General features: G+C 20.6%; 3 protein-coding genes and 1 long non-coding RNA gene across 8 annotated transcripts; 1 reads left to right on the top strand and 3 right to left on the bottom strand.

The window, feature by feature from the left end:
- Nucleotides 1–2,060: 2,060 nt before the first annotated feature.
- LOC108002642 (enolase) lies at nucleotides 2,061–5,697 on the bottom strand. 2 transcript variants are annotated; one of them, XM_062083495.1, is made up of 7 exons: nucleotides 5,503–5,697; nucleotides 4,689–4,812; nucleotides 4,242–4,415; nucleotides 3,930–4,087; nucleotides 3,295–3,595; nucleotides 2,797–3,083; nucleotides 2,061–2,613 (listed from the first exon to the last, which is right to left on the bottom strand). In XM_062083495.1, the coding sequence occupies exons 2-7, from the start codon at nucleotides 4,755–4,757 to the stop codon at nucleotides 2,292–2,294; spliced, it is 1,311 nt and encodes a 436-aa protein (XP_061939479.1). In that variant the 5' UTR covers nucleotides 4,758–4,812; nucleotides 5,503–5,697; the 3' UTR covers nucleotides 2,061–2,291. The 2 variants fall into 2 exon arrangements, with proteins under 2 accessions (XP_061939479.1, XP_061939478.1); XM_062083494.1 differs by lacking the exon at nucleotides 5,503–5,697 and adding an exon at nucleotides 5,227–5,490.
- Nucleotides 5,698–7,622: 1,925 nt separating this feature from the next.
- Nucleotides 7,623–9,771, bottom strand: LOC108002620 (breast cancer metastasis-suppressor 1-like protein). Of its 2 annotated transcripts, none has more exons than XM_017064400.3 (3): nucleotides 9,486–9,771; nucleotides 8,835–9,072; nucleotides 7,623–8,752 (listed from the first exon to the last, which is right to left on the bottom strand). In XM_017064400.3, coding segments are annotated over exons 1-3 (714 nt in total). In that variant the 5' UTR covers nucleotides 9,487–9,771; the 3' UTR covers nucleotides 7,623–8,277. The 2 variants fall into 2 exon arrangements, with proteins under 2 accessions (XP_016919889.1, XP_016919890.1); XM_017064401.3 differs by having other exon boundaries at nucleotides 8,835–9,056; nucleotides 9,486–9,648.
- A 2,194-nt stretch (nucleotides 9,772–11,965) lies between these two features.
- LOC108002671 (WD repeat, SAM and U-box domain-containing protein 1) lies at nucleotides 11,966–19,430 on the top strand. Of its 3 annotated transcripts, none has more exons than XM_062083496.1 (18): nucleotides 11,966–12,102; nucleotides 12,835–12,985; nucleotides 13,074–13,245; nucleotides 13,324–13,469; nucleotides 13,627–13,853; nucleotides 13,956–14,194; nucleotides 14,339–14,429; nucleotides 14,498–14,607; nucleotides 14,697–14,836; nucleotides 15,854–16,049; nucleotides 16,218–16,363; nucleotides 17,348–17,556; nucleotides 17,642–17,910; nucleotides 18,083–18,173; nucleotides 18,259–18,353; nucleotides 18,443–18,604; nucleotides 18,679–18,826; nucleotides 18,897–19,430. In XM_062083496.1, the coding sequence occupies exons 2-18, from the start codon at nucleotides 12,876–12,878 to the stop codon at nucleotides 19,058–19,060; spliced, it is 2,715 nt and encodes a 904-aa protein (XP_061939480.1). In that variant the 5' UTR covers nucleotides 11,966–12,102; nucleotides 12,835–12,875; the 3' UTR covers nucleotides 19,061–19,430. The 3 variants fall into 3 exon arrangements, with proteins under 3 accessions (XP_061939480.1, XP_016919967.1, XP_016919968.1); XM_017064478.3 differs by lacking the exon at nucleotides 11,966–12,102 and adding an exon at nucleotides 12,155–12,186; XM_017064479.3 differs by lacking the exons at nucleotides 11,966–12,102; nucleotides 12,835–12,985 and adding an exon at nucleotides 12,155–12,186.
- Nucleotides 15,510–16,310, bottom strand: LOC114578129 (uncharacterized). Its single transcript, XR_003698785.2, has 2 exons — nucleotides 16,181–16,310; nucleotides 15,510–16,044 (listed from the first exon to the last, which is right to left on the bottom strand). It is a non-coding gene; the product is annotated as an uncharacterized LOC114578129 (long non-coding RNA).
- Nucleotides 19,431–20,014: the final 584 nt, after the last annotated feature.

Below are 20,014 nucleotides of genomic sequence, written 5' to 3' on the forward strand. Positions count from 1 at the left end.
AATATTCAATGAAATTAATGATGATTGATTTTTAGTTATTTTCCATAGCTAATTAATTTTTATAACTTGATTAATTGAGATTTGTAACGATTATTGAACTCTAATTGCATTCTAATTGAATTCTTGAGCTTTTAATTTGAAAATTCTCGCGGATCCTGGTTCTCTCTCCAATTAGTTAATTCTCGCAAAAATATAATTAAACAAAGATGAGAGAGAACTAATAGTCATCTTTCCAAAAAGATCTTAAGATAAGACTTTGCAAGATCATATTGTGTAAAAATCTTTGTAATTTTTTTTCCAATGACCGCAATTGATACAAGTAATGAAATTGATCATTGTTATTGTGTTTTTAGGATATAAAAAAACAGTATCCATTATTAAAAAACCATTGAAAAATTGAAAAATTGAAATTATTGAAAAAATGAAATTCATATTATCGTGATCGCTTCTTAAGATTTTTGTTCTTAATAAATGTTATAAATTTATATTCATTTATATTATAAATAAATAATTAAAAATATTTAATATATTATATATTATATATCTTGTGTAATATATACTGTTTTATATATCTTCTAAAATTATATTCACAACAAAGCATGTTATATACTATTGAATAATAACAAATTGAATAATTGATTTATTAAATATATATAAAAAATTTTTTTTTAAATATAATAAATTATATTTAGTAATCAGAAAAAATCAAAAGAAATTAAAAAAACATTTTAATAGCTTGATATCTAATCTCGAAAGATAACGAAACAGAAATAGATATAATAATAAAAAAAGAGATCTCACACTTTAAAAGAATGTAGTGAGAAAAAATATAACCATACAATATTTATTTAATTTTCGTTTTTATGAAAATAATATCAAATATTGAGATTTTTTTAATTAAATATAAACATAATGTAAATCGAACTATATTATATTGATAATATTTATTATTATTACTATTATATATTTACTACATATATAAGTTAATTGAAAAAATTTCAAAAATTCACTAATAATAAATTTACAAAAGTAATATAAAAATTACTTGAAAGTGAATTTTTTTATTGCAATTTTATTTATATTCTTTATATCATATTGTAATTACTTTTATTATATAATAATTATAATTTTTTTTAAATATATTTGTCATTTGAAAATTATTGAATTTATATGTATAGTTTATAAAATTATAATATTCTATACATGTCATAATCTAACATGTCAATGAATCTTATTATATATAAATATCTAAATAATTCATATAAAAGAATAATATAATATATACGTTTAAAATTAATATTTAATATAATTTAATATATTTTAATTTTTTTATATATGCTAATTTACAATATTTTCTAAAAGTTTATTATCAAATTATATAATTAATTAAAAATAAATTTATATGATTTGTAAAAACAAATGTTAAAATTATAAATTAAAAAAAATTAAAGATTAACAAAAATAATATATATAGATTTAAAATAGAATATTTTAGTATTTAATAAGTTTTTTTATATAATAAATAAAAATATATATATAAATTTATTAAATAGTAAGGAATTAAAACGCTTAATGTTTAAATGTTTTTTTTTAATATGTTCTACTTGTTCTTTTCTATTATCATTTATTTATTTATTTTATTTACTATAAACATTTTGATAATAAAGTTTACAATAATTTTTAAATAACTTTAACTTTATTTAAATATTTAAATAAATGTTATAATTAATGATAAACTAGAATTAAATTTTTCACTATCATATATATATATAATATATTATCATTGATATGTATATATATATATTATATATATATATATATATATTACATATATATTGATTCATAATAATTATAATCATAAATGTTATTAATTTATAATTTGTGCTTCTAAATTGTTATATATCAAGTTTATTTTTTTGTATTTTTAATATTATTTAATCTGATTTAATAAACTACTCAACAAGTAATTTTAAATAATTTAATAAATTGATGATATAATATCATAATTAATATTAAATTTAAGTAATTATTAAAATAATAATTATTTAATAAACGGTACATTAAAATAAATATCTGCATTTTTATTTTTCATAATATTTCTTTTAACAGAAATTCCTTGATTTCCTCATTTCTCTATCTCTATAATTGAAAAACTTTTTCTCTTTTAAATAACAGTAATGGTTTTCAAAATTATTTCAATACAATGTTAATAATTATAAAAGTATATATTCAACTTATTTTGCAGTAAATATAACAACTAAAACTTCATTAATAAAAAGATATAATATATCTTAAGCCTGAGGATTACGGAACTTAGTTCCTGCATATCTGGCAGAAGAACCTAATTCTTCTTCAATACGAAGAATTTGATTGTACTTTGCCAAACGTTCTGAACGGCAAGGCGCACCCGTTTTAATTTGGCCAGTCGATAAACCAACAACTAAATCAGCAATAAATGTATCTTCTGTTTCTCCTGAACGATGAGAAACCATTGTGCCCCATCCAGCACTCTTAGCAAGTTTATGAGCATTGATTGATTCTGTAACAGTACCTATTTGGTTGACTTTCAATAACAAACAATTGCAAGCTTTTTTATCAATAGCCATTTTGATCCTGTAATGTAGAATAAATTTGATAAAATATATTATTTTTATTATTTACATATTTGTTATCATTTATAAATATAAGAATTAAATAAATATTATAATTGGTTATATAATTTTATTATTAAATTTCAAATTATAAAAAAATTAAAAATTATATTATTAAATTTATTATAAAAAATTTTAATTTTACCTATTAGGATTTGTGACAGTAACATCATCACCCACAATTTGAATATCAGTAGAAGATGTCAATGTTGTCCATGAACTCCAGTCATCTTGATCAAATGGATCTTCAATTGAAACAATTGGATAGTCTCTAATAAATTGTAGGTATAAATTTTTTAAGGAGTCTGAATCCAAATAGGTGCTTGGATCAGATCTTTCATTCTTAAAATTTAAATCATATTTTCCATTTTTGTAAAATTCTGATGCAGCAACATCCATACCAATTTTAACTTTTCCATCATATCCAGCAGTCTAAATTAATTAAAATAATAATAATAATAATTAAAAATTAATTTAAATTTGTCAAAAAAATATCAAATTAAAAATAATATCAAATTATAACTTAGAGAATATAATATATATATATATATATATATATATATATATATAAATTTATTAAAATTATTATATAATATGTTGAAGTATATATAAATATATTTTTCTTAAATAATAAAATATTTACTCTGATAGAATCTGTGATCAAATTTAGAGCTTCTTTGTTGTCCAAAATATTTGGAGCAAAACCACCTTCATCACCAACAGAAGTAGCATCAAGACCAAATCTTGATTTAATACCATTTTTCAAATGGTGATAAATTTCAGTACCCATTTTCATGGCATCTGAAAAGCTAGAAGCACCTGTAGGTAGAATCATGAATTCTTGCATTGCTAATTTGTTTCCAGCATGCGAACCACCATTGATAACATTAAAAGCTGGAACTGGTAAAACAATATTGCTATTTCCTGCCAAATCTGCAATATATCTGTAATTACAGGATAATTCATAAAATTATTTATTATATTTTTTCTTTTTCAAACATCAAAAATATTTATAAAAGAAAAATTTCACTCTTGTTTCATTTTATAAAAAAAATAATTTTAATAAATTTAATTATTCTAAATTATTATATTATATTATTATATTTAATAATATATTTACTTCATATTATATTATATTATTATATTTAATAATATATTTACAATTCATAGATAGTAATATAATAACATTATCAATTTATTATGAAATAATATTAAAATAACTTTTTTAAAATATATTACAAATTATAGTATCAAATATAAGTTTAAAAAATAATTTACCTATATAATGGTGTTTTTCGTTTTGCTGCTCCTGCTTTACAAACTGCCAAGGAAACACCCAGAATTGCATTTGCACCAAGATTTGATTTGTTTGGTGTACCATCAAGTTTCAAAAGAAAACTATCAATATCAGATTGTGAAGTAATATCCAAGTTTGACTAAATAATAAATATTGTTCAGTTAATATAGTGTCTAAATATTATTATTTAATAATAATAATAAATAATAAATCATTTTAATAATTGATAAATTTTATTAAATTATCAATTAATTATTAATTAATTAATTAAAAAAAATATTAATTTTTAATACCTTTATTAATTCTGGTCCAATAGTATTATTAATATTATTTATAGCTTTAAAAACAGACTTTCCATGATATTTAGATTTATCATTATCTCTAAGTTCTAGAGCTTCATGAATACCAGTAGAAGCACCTGATGGTACCTCAGATCTAAAAAGTCCATCATCCGTGACAAGATCAACCTAAAAATATATTATAAAGATATAAAATATATTAAAGAATAATAATAAAATAATAATAAAACATTTTATTTTTAATCACAATTAAATTAAAAATATATTGTAAATTTTCATATATAAATATATTAAAAATCATATGCTAAAAATAAAAGTTATATAATAAATATTTATATAAATTTTTATTATAATTCATATTTTCTTTAAAATTATATATATAATATATAAATAATATTATAATATAATATATTAAAGTGATACATTTTTTTATTATTTTACCTCCACAGTAGGATTACCACGAGAGTCAAAAATTTGACGTGCTTTTATAGATTTAATTGTTGATGACATTCTGCTCGTGCGAGTAGTACTGCGAGTAGTAGTACTATATTTATTTATTAGAAATCTGAAACAGAAATATATATAATAACATTAGTCAAAATAAATAAAATACTTATTTAATGTAAATAATTCGATATAAATATAGTATAATATAGTATATTATTATTTCTAAATTATTTTAATAATTAATAATATTAAAAAAATTGTTTTTTTCTTAACTCATTAAATTGTCTTTAAATTTAAATTTTGTTTTAAATATTTGTCGGAGAAATGTATGTTATAACCTTCAAATTAATAATATTGAAAAATAAATTATTTTTTCTTAACTTTATTATTAGATTGTTTTTAAATTTAAATATTTTAAATATTTCGATAAAATACATTAGAATACCGGTAATAAATTTTTCTTCAAAAATATATCTTTGACCTTGACAAGGTTACTGGAAGAAATTTAATATTTAAGAATTAAAGAACTTACAATGATGTTAATATTTTCTTCATTTAAAAATGTTATATATTTCAATGTTATTTTTTAAAATTATTATTAATTGATTATAATATATTTGAGTAATATATAATGATCTTAAAATTAAATTTTTGTGCACGCGATGCGAATTACAAATACATATTATTTTTTATGAATTAAAAAACAAAACACTATAAAAAATATGAACATTAAATCTTAATATAGCAAATAAAAGATATAATTTCTTATATCTATATAATACAAAAGTGAAAAAAAAAAAATGCTTACCTAGCGTAAAACGTTACACTCTTCTCAGAATGTTCGAAGTAGAATGATATTGTCCTACAATTGACCTCAAATTACAAACGTAGTTCGTTTATCGATTCTGATTCCTTCATGTATGTATTTAATCGCGAAGATAAAATTAAAATTCCTCAATCGACTATTAACAAAAAAATAACATCTATATAAAATTTGAAAAAAAAAAATTTTAATTTTTATCAAATATAAATTTTCTTATTAAATATTAAAAATTATATGCTCTATATCTACTACACATTGAATATAAGTTTCATTATAAGTACTATCTTTATATTATATTATTCATGTTTTTCTCAATGGCGATTTATATACAAATGCGCGAATTTATAAAATAATATTAAAATAAATGAAATAAATATTAAAAAATCTAAGTTCTGTATATTTATATAAATATATATTTAATATTTTTTAATACAATTTTGATACAATCACATAAATATTAAATTAAAAATAAATATTTTTTTTAACTTAATTATATCAAAATAATATCAATTTTATTTATATTTATTATATTTTTAAAATAAATAAAATTAATATAATAATTGATATAAAATATAATAATTGAAATAAAAAGTATATAAATTAATTTATTTTGAAAAAAAGAGTAAATAAATGAAAAAAACAAATATATTATTCAAAATATAATAATATATTAATTTTACTATTATTTTTCATATTTTTTCTTTATTAAAATATAATAAATAATTATTTTATTAATTATTTTTATTTGAAACAGAATAAATAAGTAAAAGATTATATTAAATTATTCATTCAAAAAAATAATTTAAATATTTATTTGTTTAATGTATCTTAATATAATTTTTATTAAATTTATAATTATTATTTTATTATAAAATTATTATTTCATTATAATTATAAATTATGTTTTTAAATATTTTCTAGAATATTTTAAAAATTGTAACTATAATTCTCAATTATTTTAATGAATATAAATTAATCTTATAAGATTTAATTTCTAATTAGTCATTATTAAAATTTATTTTAATATAATAATTTAATATAATATATTATATTAAATATAATTATATAATTATATATAATATAATATATTATTTGTTATAATTCCATAAATTTTTAATATTTTTACAATAAATATTTTTTTTAATAATTTTTATTTAAAAAATTTGAGATATTATTTATATAATAAATATTTTTATAAATGACTTTTCTATTTTTTTTTTTTGCTAATTGTAATAATGCTGAGAAAATTAAAATTTAATTAATAATCTCAATAAAATTTTAATTTATTAGATTAATATATATTAAACTGATGTTCATTTTTTGGTTAAAATTATGCAATATATTCATTTTATTGCATTTAGTGTATTTAGTGTATTATCATTTTGTGTATAATAATAATTATATACTAATATATTATTTACATTTTATATTTTTTAATTAAAATTATGTAAGTGTTTATTTTATTTTATTTCTTAATGTATTTTTATATCTTTGATATTCTGTTTTAATCATTGAATTTTTTTTATCTAAAAAATAATTTAGAGATTTTTATGTATTTATATAAAATTATATAAATTCTTTTTAATTAATTAAAAAAAAATTTTTTTTCATATTAAATATATGCATGTATTTATATAATATTTTTCAATTTAAATTTAAATAATTTTATAATAATTAAATTTAAAAATATCTTTTTTCTTTTTTTGGCAAAATATTTATTCCTTTTATTCCCTATTTATTCCTTTTATATATTTATATATATATGATATATATTTTAATATATATATTAACAAATTACATTTTTATAATCATTTTAATATTATATATCAATATTATATTTATTGTTTAGAATACTTTATTATTATTTTTATGTAAATATATTAATTATACAGCAAATTAATTATTAAAAATATTTTGTAAATTTAATTTATTTTTGAAAACATTTTAATATAAATTAATTGCTTCATAATATTAAAAATATTTTTATTGTTAAAATGAAATTTTTATTATTAAAATATTTAGGTTTTAAATATATATATATAGATAGAAAATGTATGTGATTATATAAATATCAAAAATTTGTATTCATAAAAGATATACAAATATTTACTAAACATTATTTTTTTTAAGTTTATTCAAAAATATGAAATATATTCAAATATATTACAGTTTGTACATGTATGACAAATCGATAAAAATTAAATTAATTTTTTTACTTATAATTTTACAAATATATCCTAGATTAAAAATTATAATATTAAAAGTTAAAATTTATACTTATGATTTTCAAGAAACATATTTTACAGAATTCATTATAAATAAGCTTAAAATTATTTAAATAAATTTTTACATTAAATTGATTTTATAACAAAATATTATATTCGTAAAAAATATTTAACAATTATTTTTACAATTAATTAATATTTTGTTAGTCTATCATGAATTGTGCTTTCAAAGACAAAGATACTTTGTCATAAAATTTTTCCATTATTCTATTTGCACCAGTATTTTCAACTAAAATAATTTTATCAACTAAAATCTATAGAGATCAAAATGTTTGATAGAAAGGCACTTTATATATGCATTATAAATGTAAGAGAAGTGCCAATAAATGAAGATAATGATCGTTCTAATATCTTTTATACATCTTATATATCTATAAAAGAACGATACATTAACATCATTAAGATTGCTATATTTTTTAAAAAGGAATTTATATGGATGTATTATTATGAATGTATGAATTCAATGGATGTATCATTATATTATTTCAGTTTTTCGACTGCTTAAACTTTTTTTTATCAATGCCCAATCTTCAAGAATGTCTGCATCATTAAGCATATAAACAATATAAGGCCCAGCAACAGAAACAGCTCTTCTTCTTTCAGTGTGATTTCTGCGTCTTCTACCATTAGAATTTAACCATAAATCTGCATGAATGTCAACATTATTTCTATCTTCTTCTAATCTACGAATTTTTTCTTGTAAATCATTATGAATGCAATCCCAAATTAATTCTTTTTCACTTTCAAAATTTTGCAATGCAGCTTGTTCTTCTGCTAAAAATTTATTCTGTATATTTTGTAATCTATATTGTTTTAATATTCCAGCTACTTCTGTCTTAGTTTTCATATTTTCTTTTAATCGTTCTAATGGTATTAAATATTCTTCAGATTTTCCAACTCGAACTTCACCTAATTTTGTATCTACTTGAGTAATTCTTTCACGATAAAGTCTAAAATTATTTTTAAAAGTTATACATATTAAATTTTTTTATAATTATATTTTTCAAAATTGTATCATATGAAAATACTTACTGCTCTTTGAGAAGTGTAAATTGTCTTTCTAAATCTACTAAGTTTTCCATACATTCATTACGTCGTCTTTCACATTCATCTTCATCCATTTCTGAAGAATCATCACTATCACTGTGTTCTGCACTACTATCACATGACGCAGAACTTTGATTACTTTCATTGCTATCATGAGACATTTCTTCTCCTTCTGCTTCAGATTCATCTTTAACACTTGGCATCTGTCTAGATATTACACTCACTTATAAGAATAAGTAACAAAAAAAATGATTATATGCTAAATATATACATAAATATATAAATATAAAAATTTTTAAATTATGTTTTAAATTAAAAAATATTTTTTTAAGATATTATATATCTTAAAATTTATATATATATAAAATATATATATAAAATTTATATTATAATATCATAACCTCTAATATTTTACTTTAATATTCAATAAATTTTTACTTGAATATTAATAATAATTAAATTAATAATTCTAAATTAATATCAATAAATAATAATAATATATTATAGATATAATAATACTGATATTTTCATAGTAAAATTTTCCGAAAAATTCCTTTAAATTATTATATCTTGAGTTATTTAAAATTTTTGATAGAAATTTATATTTTTATATATTATATTAAAAATTATACTCACTCTTAAATAATTGTATATGTTTCTTTTTAAAATAATATCATAAAATGATTAATACGAAGATAAAATAACAATATTTGTCACTTTATTTGAAATCAACCATTTGTATTTCTTCACCTAACATGCGGGATTATCAATAAACATGCGCCATGAAATTCTCAAATAATTCTTTGCTATAATAATGAAAATCTCATTATATAAGATTTGAAATTTTGAAATTTCGAAATCATTTGACAAAAAAATTTTGATTTTTTTAAAACTTGAACCTTTCTACTAATTTTGTAATTTTAAACTTTCAAAATCTAGATAAAAAATAATTTATATAAATAATTTATAAAAATCAAATAATATATGATTTATAACAATAATGATTGATCTATTAGAATAAATTGTTTACTTTAAAATAAAAGTATATATAAAGAAAAAATAAAACATAACAAATTAATTTTTTGTAAGTTAAAAAACTTTTATTGATTAACTAAGTTTTTTCATCTGACTATCTTTGTTCTTTATATAATTAACTATATTGTATAAATTTCATAGTGAATATAAATATACGAATTCTTAATTTTTTAGTAATAAATAATAAATTTATTTATAATTCATTTTTATACATTATTCACGCACAATGCACGTAGATTACATATAAAATTCACTATATTGATCTATCTTCAGTTTTCTTTATAATCAGTATGATAAATCTTATTGTACTACAGATTAAAAAGATTAAAAATAAGTGTATTTTGTTAATAATTGATAATAGTATATGACAAATTTAAGCATTTTTTAAAGAAACAAATTAAATTTTATAACTGAAAGAGAGATTTGAAAAGCTTTGAATTATTTAGATTCTATAAAATACCAAATTTGAATCACTTCAAATCTGATTTAAAACTTAAAAATTTTTTAAAATCTTATATAATAAGGTAAAATTTTATTTTCTCGAAAAAAAAAATGTGAAAGATTATACAAATTGATAGAATTAGTGAATAGATTCCAAAAATCACGATTTTAACTTAAGGAATTCATATTAAAAATTTGAATAATGTGAATATTTAAATAGAATTTAATATTAATTTAAAACTACATAGTTTGCAAATCATTCAAAAACTAAATTAAAATAATTTTCAAATATTGAAAAAAATATAAATCAAATTTAATTTCAATAAATAAAAATTTAATTAGTAATTAATATTTCATTTAAAATGCATACGACAGAACAATTAAAATTAAAAATCTATATTATCTACAATTTCATCAATAAATCGTTATAGGACATCTGTTTTTTATTATTATTTAAACAATATATCATGTGTAATCACTAACTCGTTTTATTAAACATGAATATTAATAATATTTAAATATTTTTAAATATACATAATTTTATTTTTTGTATTAAAATTGTGACTTTTGAAATATATTCGTTATACATTATGTAAAAATATTCTATGTAATATAATAATATATATATTCTATATGATAATAGTAATTATTCTACTGCAAATATTTATCAACAGAAAAGTTGCAGATTTGATACAAGATTTATTATATTTAATTGTATTAATAAATTAATAACAAAAATATATCAAATTTAGCTTTTGATAAAAATTATTTCGATTTTATTCGTAATTAACGATAAATTGGCAGAAATTAGAATGGAAAGTATAAATATAATCCGAAACGCTGTAGATCTTGCTTTATTAAATATATAATCATTGAAAATGAATGAAATGACTTTTGCTTATTACTAATATTTTTTATGATTGAAAAAATATACATAAATATAATATTTTTATTATTTTGATAATAAATATTTATTTTTCTTTAATAGTATAAATTACAATTATACAAAATACATTTTAGGAAATTATATTTTACAATAATGCATCAATAAATAATTAATTCATTAATATACACGAGTCATAATGGGGTAGTATTATATAATATTTCAACAAATTGTAACTTTTCTTTAATTTTATAAGTTTATAATCTTTAATAATTATTTCTTATAAATTTTAATGTGTAAATCATTGTAACTTCTCTTTAATTTTAAAAATTTCAAAAAAAAAATTATAATTTTTCAATTTTCAGAAATATTTTATATCTTTAGAGTAATTGTTATTTAGTTTCTCTTAATATAAAATAATTATATAACATTCTTCTGAATAAAATGATATAAGATTATTATGATATTATATACATCTAAATACATATAATAATGATCAAAGATAAAAATCTAAAAATGATTTATTATTATGATATTATATGAATCTAAATACATATAATAATGATCAAAGATAAAAAATGTTAAAAATATATTTAACTGATATTTTTTAATTTATTTAAAATATATAAAAAACTAGAGATCTAACTTCAAAGAAAATATAACTTTGGAAGAGACAAATCTGATATTGGTATGTATATATATATAACAGACTTTTCTATTAAAAAAAGCTACTTAAGAGAAGCTATTTATAAAATTCATATAAAAGTGTAACAGACATGCGTTGACGTTTTATTATGGAATGCACACACAACTTTATTTTGCCGAGTTCAGTTTTGTCACTTGAAAGAAACGACATGTGTCAAATAATTAAACGAAATAAATCTTCCTTGGAAATTAAATGCACACAGATATTACGTTTTGCCAATTTTCGATGAACTTACATGTTAATAATTAAACGAAATAAATCTTCCTTGGAAAGTAAGTGTTCAAGATATTACGTTTTCACATTTTCGATGAACTTATCTTTCGAATTATTCGAATTAAAATTGCATTAATGTTCGCAATTTCTCTTTGTTAATATAAGTGAATTTTCAACATAAATATTTCTATATTATATTTATTTAATTATTTCCTTCGAAAAAATATTTTTACATGATTTGACTATATGCATCCAATAGAGCCACGTTTATATACAATTATTATTATCATATATATCGAATCATATGAAATAGATATATAGTCTTTTGTTTAATTCAATTACAATTGGACTATATCCTATCCAATAGAGCCACGTTTATTAAACTTATATATAATATTTGACAATTACGGAATATTTTCTATTCACGATATTGCTTATAGGAATTTGACATTTAAGATATTTGACATTTACTGGAATTTGTCCACTTATAACATAGGAATCTAAATAAACGTATCAATAGTTTAAAATTACTCAAAACTTTTAAAGACGAAAATATGTAGAGTTAAATGATAAAATATATTTTACGCCGCGCGAATAGAATTTTGTGCTAAATGTAGTTATTACGTTTGATTATTTTCCGTGTTTCATTTATTATACAGTTTCATTTATTATCGCGTTTGCTATAATTCTTATAACGCTGATAATAGGTACATGAAAAATATTAGTAACGAAATTAGTACGTGCAAATATGACCACCATCATAGAAAATGTACAAATTCTACAAACTTTAACATCTCACACTAATGATGTAACTAGTGTCGATTTTGCCGGTGATTGCATATTAGTAACTGGATCCGGGTAAGAAAGTTATAAAAAATTCATGATTTGTAAATATGTAGAAAAACTTTTTTCGAAATAAATGACGAATCTTTCTATATTCTTCCAGAGACAAACGAGTTAGAGTTTGGCAATGGCGATCCGGCACAGGATACATAGAAGCATATTTTTCTCCATTGCAAGGACACAAGTATGGAGTTACATCTGTCAAAGTGAGTCCTCGATCAACGATGTTAGCTTCGGCCAGTATAGATGGTACAACGTTACTTTGGAATTTGCGAGTAAGTTTTTATTAATTGTTTTGTTCTATCTATCATATTATCAAGATGATATTAGATATAAATATCATGTATTTTCAGACAGGATCAAAAATTCATACCATGGTTCAAGTGGGTGGAGAAGCTGTGAGAGTTTGTAGATTTTCACCCGATTCAACGTTACTTGCAACTGCTGGAGATAATGGACAAGTTTGTCTTTGGGATTTGGTTCGACGCAATTTAGTTAGGCAAGAACCATTGTAAATCTTATTAATATAATCGAACATTCGTTCGAAAATTCAATGGTCAATTTTGTTAAATTTCGTATTTTCTTTATCAACATTGTTGCGATATTTATTTATTACGATTATACATAAATGAAATTTATCTTTATCGGCAATTTAGATGTTTTCAAAAACACGATGGTGCTGTACAAAGTGTATGTTTTTCACCCGATTCTACTTGGTTGATTACCACTTGTACATTTGGTGTGTTGAAATTATTCTCCACCGCCGACATCATCGACTCGTGCCTTTCCGATAATCAAACGATCACTGCTCTTGCCTGGGTAGATGACGCTCATGATCTAGGCGTTATTTCTTGTGATTTTTCAACTTCTCAAAAGATTATAAGTAATATATGAAAAATTTTTACAACACGTGTTTTAGAAAAATATAAATAATTATACAATCTCATTAATATACTAATATATTTATAATTTGATTAATATTTAGGCAACGATCCGCTCACGAAATTATATCAACTAGTTACTTGTGGTAATGATCATTATGTGAAACTATGGGAAATAACTATAATACAATCGAAATGTGAAACTCAACCGTCCTCTGTCAATATAAATCTCTGCAGAATTATGGAAAAACACAGCAGTGCTTTAACTTGTGTTTGTTTCAACGTAAACGGATTGTTCATTGCCAGCAGTAGTCTTGACAAAACAGCAGTGATTTGGGAAACGGTATAAAATATGTATATATATATTTCATTTGTTCTCTAATATAATCTAAATCATGGAAACGTTGATGTTCGCATTGTGATTTTGTATAATCAAAAAATTTCAATATTTTAAAATTCTAAAATAAGTTAATATAATGATTTTTAGAATTCGGGAAAAGTAATGACGATAATATCAGGCCATAATAGATATGTAGCGTGCTGTGCGTTCTCTAGAGATGGAAATTTATTGGCAACTGGTAATTAATTGTATATGTACATAATACAATTGAATATGCTTCTCATTCTAATATTATTATCATTGAAGGCTCTAACGATAAATCTGTGATTATTTGGGATCTCAAAGGGAACTTAAGTCTTGATTCGGAACTTGTACGACGATTTACGCCTGCTTTATTTTTAGATAATCACGAAGAAGTAAATATATACGCTTTCATTTAACTTCAATCGTATTAAAGTAATCGCATTCGTCTGGAACGAAATTAATTTTCTATCATTATATACAGAACACTGAGTACGAACAGACTGTAATGAAGAATGTTGAATCTATTAATGATGTTCGATTAATTCAAAGATTGGAAGAACACACTGGTGTAGTGAATAGTCTAGCTTTTTACGGAAATCATCTTATCGCTTCTGGATCTGGGTTAGTTGGAATTATTATATGATTCATGATTAAATTACCAATGTTCATGCACATATGCAAAACTTATATTTTGTTTATATAATAATATAATATATATATAGAATGTTGTTATATTCGTAGAAAGATCTAAAAATCAAAATAAATATGAAAGTTGGTATATAAAAATTAAGATTTATTATAAATAATTAAAATTTGCATTAAATGAAACAAGATCGAAAGAAAAAATTATCCTGTCTTTGTTGTACTTTTCCTTCTTTGCTTCATTTAACATGAACTTAAATTATTTATAATCTAATTAATAAATATAATTGACGTTTTTCTGTATCAACTTTTATATTTATTTTAATTTGTAAAATCGATTCTCTAAAAGTGCTCTCTATGAATATATTAATATCCTACATATATAAATATACGTATATAATATTTTCTATTCGTGATAAGTAGTAAGCATGTATAAATATATGCATAAATACATATATTCATTTAATTCACAAACAATGCGAAATTTAAGCTTCGTTTTATTTTTGCTAACAACGAAGAAAACAGATAAAGAAAGACAAAGAACGATTAAAATCCAAAATATTTCAAAAAATTTATAATTTATTTCGATATGGATTACATAAAAAATATGAATTATATATAATATACAAAATAACTTTTCATTCAAATTTCATTGCTATATTATCTTTTTTTTATTAAAATATACATAATCATCAAAATTTCCGAAAACTTATCATGCCCGATTTGTTAAAATTTTTTAGATTTTTTCTCTTAAAATAAATACTGATTATGATTATTATTATGATCTTATTCTGCGTGTATTATATAGTGATGATGTTGATACTAAAATAATAGAACACTTTTCACAAAATTTTGAGTTTTAACTTTCGAATCGCCAAAAATCCTTCTCGCAAACGTTGTTTTTATATAAAATGAAGTTATTTACAAAATTTCAACCAAATCGGCAGATTTTAAACCAATCTATATCATTAAATAATTATATTAAATATGTAATAGGGATAAATCAATACGAATTTGGACTATTGAAAGCGAAGAAGAAACAGATTCCGAAATTACCATGAAATTTCAAGAAAAATCTTACAGTCCATTAGACGGTCATAAATATAGCATAAATCACGTAGAATTTAGTCCTTGTGGTCGTATGCTTGCCTCCTGTTCTTTAGATGGAACTGTTGTTATCTGGAATACTGAGGTAATACCACATGTATTTAAATAAAAATTATCAACGTTAAAATAACAATATGAAACATTTTGAAAAATAACGAAATATAATTTTTCTTTGGTCCGTTTCATATAACTTTGTAAATTGTAAATTAAACTCACTGTTAGTGATGCTCTTTTATTACTTAATTTCTCATAGGACGGCTGTCAAGCAAAATCTTCTTTCGTAAATTCGGGATCCGGTATTCGCGTTTGTCGATGGTCCCCGGATGGTACTAAAATTGCTACTGCTGGAGATGATGAAAGGACAACGTTATGGAATGTGGATAATATGGAGGAACTTTGGTATATATTTAAAATATTTTGACCGAATAACACCAATGATTGAAATCTCAACTTTGGCAATTTATGTCAAAATTAGCGTTACAAATTTCCAATTACTAGATAAAATTAAATTTCTGAAGACATAATATTTCTTAATAATTCTTCTGATAATATCTTCTGATTATTTACATCCATTCTCTGTCTTTAAACCCCTTAAAATCTACAAATTTCATTTCAATCAATCATTAATGTCTTTCTGAGAATAATTTCCAAGTTTTTGTACTTAAAATAGAAAAATCATATCTTTTTTTCTATCTTTTCCATTTAGAAATATACAAGTATTTAAAATTATAGATTTGATAAATTATAGATAGATCGGAATTTTTTTGGATTCGGATCGAGATCTCGAAAATTTATTGATTCATATTCAGATATTCATTATTTCGAGATTCGATTTTCGATTCAAAACATGATTTTTCTGTCACTTAAATTTTTTAATTCTGATTTTGTAATGTAATTAGATATAAAAATTAGTAGACACCGATGAAAAGAAGGATCTTTTCTCTTTTTATCTAAAACATCAGAGCATCAAACTTGAAAAACGAATTATTGCTTATTATTTTATAACATTCAAACTTGATGCTTCTATTCAAGGATTATGCATAAAAAGACCTGTTTCATTCGGATCTTTCAAATATATGTATTTGCCATTAAATTTTTAAGCAAAGAAAATAGTATTGAAAATAATATTATTTTATTTTAATTTAGAATAATTTTAATTTTAATTTTATTTATAAATTATAATAATGAAAACAACAATATTGCTAGAAAAATTTTGTAAATCGAATAAATATAAATTGGAATCACAAATTGGATCCAAATAATTTATTAAATACAATGTTATTTTTTTATATGTTGTTATAAATATTAATGAAAACGTTATTTTTGCATAAAATATAAAATATATAAATAGTAAACTACACATCAAATTATTATTATATGCAGTGTTTTCAGAGGCCACTCCGATGCAGTAAACGCGATTGCTTTTACACCTGATTCTTGTTATTTAGTCACGGCTTGTAACGAAGGTACCTGGAGATTATTTGACATTGTGGATAATAAAAATTGTGCGGCGTTAATTATTTGTGGAGAAGCTCATGACTTAGGCGTACAAGGCTGTGACTTTAGTCCATCATCAGATTTTATATATAATAGTGGGTGTTATAAAATATTATGAATTAATATTGATGTTTATGTATAACTGCTCTTCGTAATTTATCATATTGTCTTGATTTACAGGAAGAATAAATATAAATAATGATAAACACTTTTATCTACTAGCAACTGGTGGCAATGATTCAATGGTTAAATTATGGCAAATAACAATTGGTAAACGAAATGTAACTGCAACAGGAAGTATTGGAAGCATTGGCGATGACATACAATATAAAGAAAAAAAAACTTTTACTGGACATGGTGGCAATGTAACTTGTGTTCGATTTTCTCCAATTCACAGCGAAATCTTAGGAAGCGTAGCTACCGATAGAACTGCACGTATATGGAGTATAGTAAGTATAATATTTAGATTATCTCCTTTTTATTTTTTATAAAAAAATAAAAATAATAATTCTTTATCAAAATGGCAATAACAAAAAAAGGAGAAAAATAATATCCAGATATGTGAAAAATTATTTTGCATAATTATTACAATTATTTATAAAATTATATATATAATTTTAGTACTCTGGAGTGTGTTTGTACGTATTAGAAGAGCACGAAAGTCTTGTAACTGCTTGTGCATTTTCGGAAGATACATCCCTTTTTATTACAGGTTTGGATTATATTATTTTATTCAATGTACATCCTTTAATTAATTCTTTTTTATATAAATAAATTATTTCAAATCATAAATATAGGTGCTCTAGATAAAACTGTCTTAATTTGGAAAATACCTCAACAATTAATTTCGCAAAATATATTAATGAATAATTTAAAGTATAATAGAAAAAAGGTATCTAAAACATATTGTATAAAATAATATTTTCTTTAATAATAAAAAATTATGTTAATTATTATTAATTTTTAATATTTACACGAAAGGTTATAGATTGGAAGATTGATGATACCTTAAAATGGTTAGACGAAATAGGCTTATCAATGTTAATTAAAAATGCTTCTGCGATTTCTTTAACGGGACGTCAATTATTTTCTTTATCGGAAAATGAATTAATAAAAAAATTGGATATAGAACTGGATGATGAGGTAGAGTTTAAAATAACTTATATTTTTTTCTATTATTCATTTTATAGTAATTCTAATTGCGCGTACAATTGCAGACAGTAGAAGCATTTAAAACACAATTGTATTGGTTGAAACGTGAAGATGATAATTCTATAGAAATTTCTATAGACGATACCGAAATACCTCACGAATTTTTATGTCCTATTACACATGAAATAATGAAAGAACCTGTTCAATGTTCTGGTAATATAAATGAAAATTATAATTAAGAATTATTAACAAATGATTATTTTAACGAACATCTTAATTTCAGATGGATTTACATATGAGAAAGCAGCTATAAATGAATGGTTTTTATGTGGAAAATATACTAGTCCAATGACAAATAAATCTCTTCGAGATACTTCATTTACTCCAAACATTATACTCAGGAACGCAATATATACTTTTCTTCATGGAAATCGACCACAACTTTAAATACTAATAATTGTTAATGATTAATTTAAATCATAATTGAAAGTATGTATAATGGAAATATTTGTAACAATTTCTTTTTTTCTTTTTTTTTTCTTTTGACTAATATGTTACATATCTTTTTCTCGATCACTTGACACTTTTCTTTGTCACAATTTAAGAAACTTTATCAGAAAAATTGTATGCACTCCCATAAATATATATCTAATGCTATAAAAGACAAATCATAAATGCGCACAAAAATTTGTTGTACAAATATATTCAAAAAAATCGATGAACTCGATAAAATATACTTAAATACACTTATGTACATTTGTGATAATTTTATAAATATCTATTAAATAAAAATTTTAATTATATACATATGATATAAGAATGACTTTTTTTTTAAAAATAGAAATTAATATTTATTATCGATATTTTTAATATTGAAAATTAAAATATTTGATATTTTATATAGAAAATTATTTGATTGATATTTTTAAATCAAATAAAAATACATATATATGTAAGTATTTAAAATAAAATGTTATTATTTATAAACATTCGGAAGTAGTTTCTTATTACTATTAATATTCGAAATTGTTTAAAAACAGGATAATTATAAAGAAATCTATGAATGATTCAAAATTACATGAAAAAATCGAATTCATATAAAAATTGAATAATTTTTGAATGGGTACTATTATACGTAGTTACAGCACTGTTGAATCAAAGCAAATGAGTAATATCCGCATGACGACAAAATGTCGTACAAACATTTCTGTCGTATATTTTCTTATATTCTATTTTCAAATTCAAAATCATTCTCTAAATATTTCTAAATGATTTTGTCTTCATAAACATCGACAAAATTTTAAACTGTATAAAAAATTTATATTAGACAAAAAATACAAAATTCATACATAAATTCTTTTAATAAATACAATAATTTTTTATAATTAATCAAAATTATTA

The sequence above is a fragment of the Apis cerana genome, linkage group LG13 (genome assembly GCF_029169275.1).
Source record: "Apis cerana isolate GH-2021 linkage group LG13, AcerK_1.0, whole genome shotgun sequence".
NCBI classification, from domain to species: Eukaryota; Metazoa; Arthropoda; class Insecta; order Hymenoptera; family Apidae; genus Apis; species Apis cerana.

What these genes read in the sequence shown, in the direction of transcription:
- LOC108002642 (XM_062083494.1), bottom strand. Translation starts at nt 5,249, where the DNA reads ATGAAGAAAATATTAACATCATT. An exon ending in TTGGACCAGAATTAATAAAG is followed by an intron (nt 4,088 to 4,241) that starts GTATTAAAAATT and finishes TTTATTATTTAG; the next exon opens with TCAAACTTGGATATTACTTC. An exon ending in ACTGTCACAAATCCTAATAG is followed by an intron (nt 2,614 to 2,796) that starts GTAAAATTAAAA and finishes TCTACATTACAG; the next exon opens with GATCAAAATGGCTATTGATA.
- LOC108002620 (XM_017064400.3), bottom strand. An exon ending in TTTACACTTCTCAAAGAGCA is followed by an intron (nt 8,753 to 8,834) that starts GTAAGTATTTTC and finishes AAATAATTTTAG; the next exon opens with ACTTTATCGTGAAAGAATTA.
- LOC108002671 (XM_062083496.1), top strand. Translation starts at nt 12,876, where the DNA reads ATGACCACCATCATAGAAAATGTACAAATTCTACAAACTTTAACATCT. An exon ending in CAGCAGTGATTTGGGAAACG is followed by an intron (nt 14,195 to 14,338) that starts GTATAAAATATG and finishes AATGATTTTTAG; the next exon opens with AATTCGGGAAAAGTAATGAC. An exon ending in ATATAGAACTGGATGATGAG is followed by an intron (nt 18,605 to 18,678) that starts GTAGAGTTTAAA and finishes GTACAATTGCAG; the next exon opens with ACAGTAGAAGCATTTAAAAC.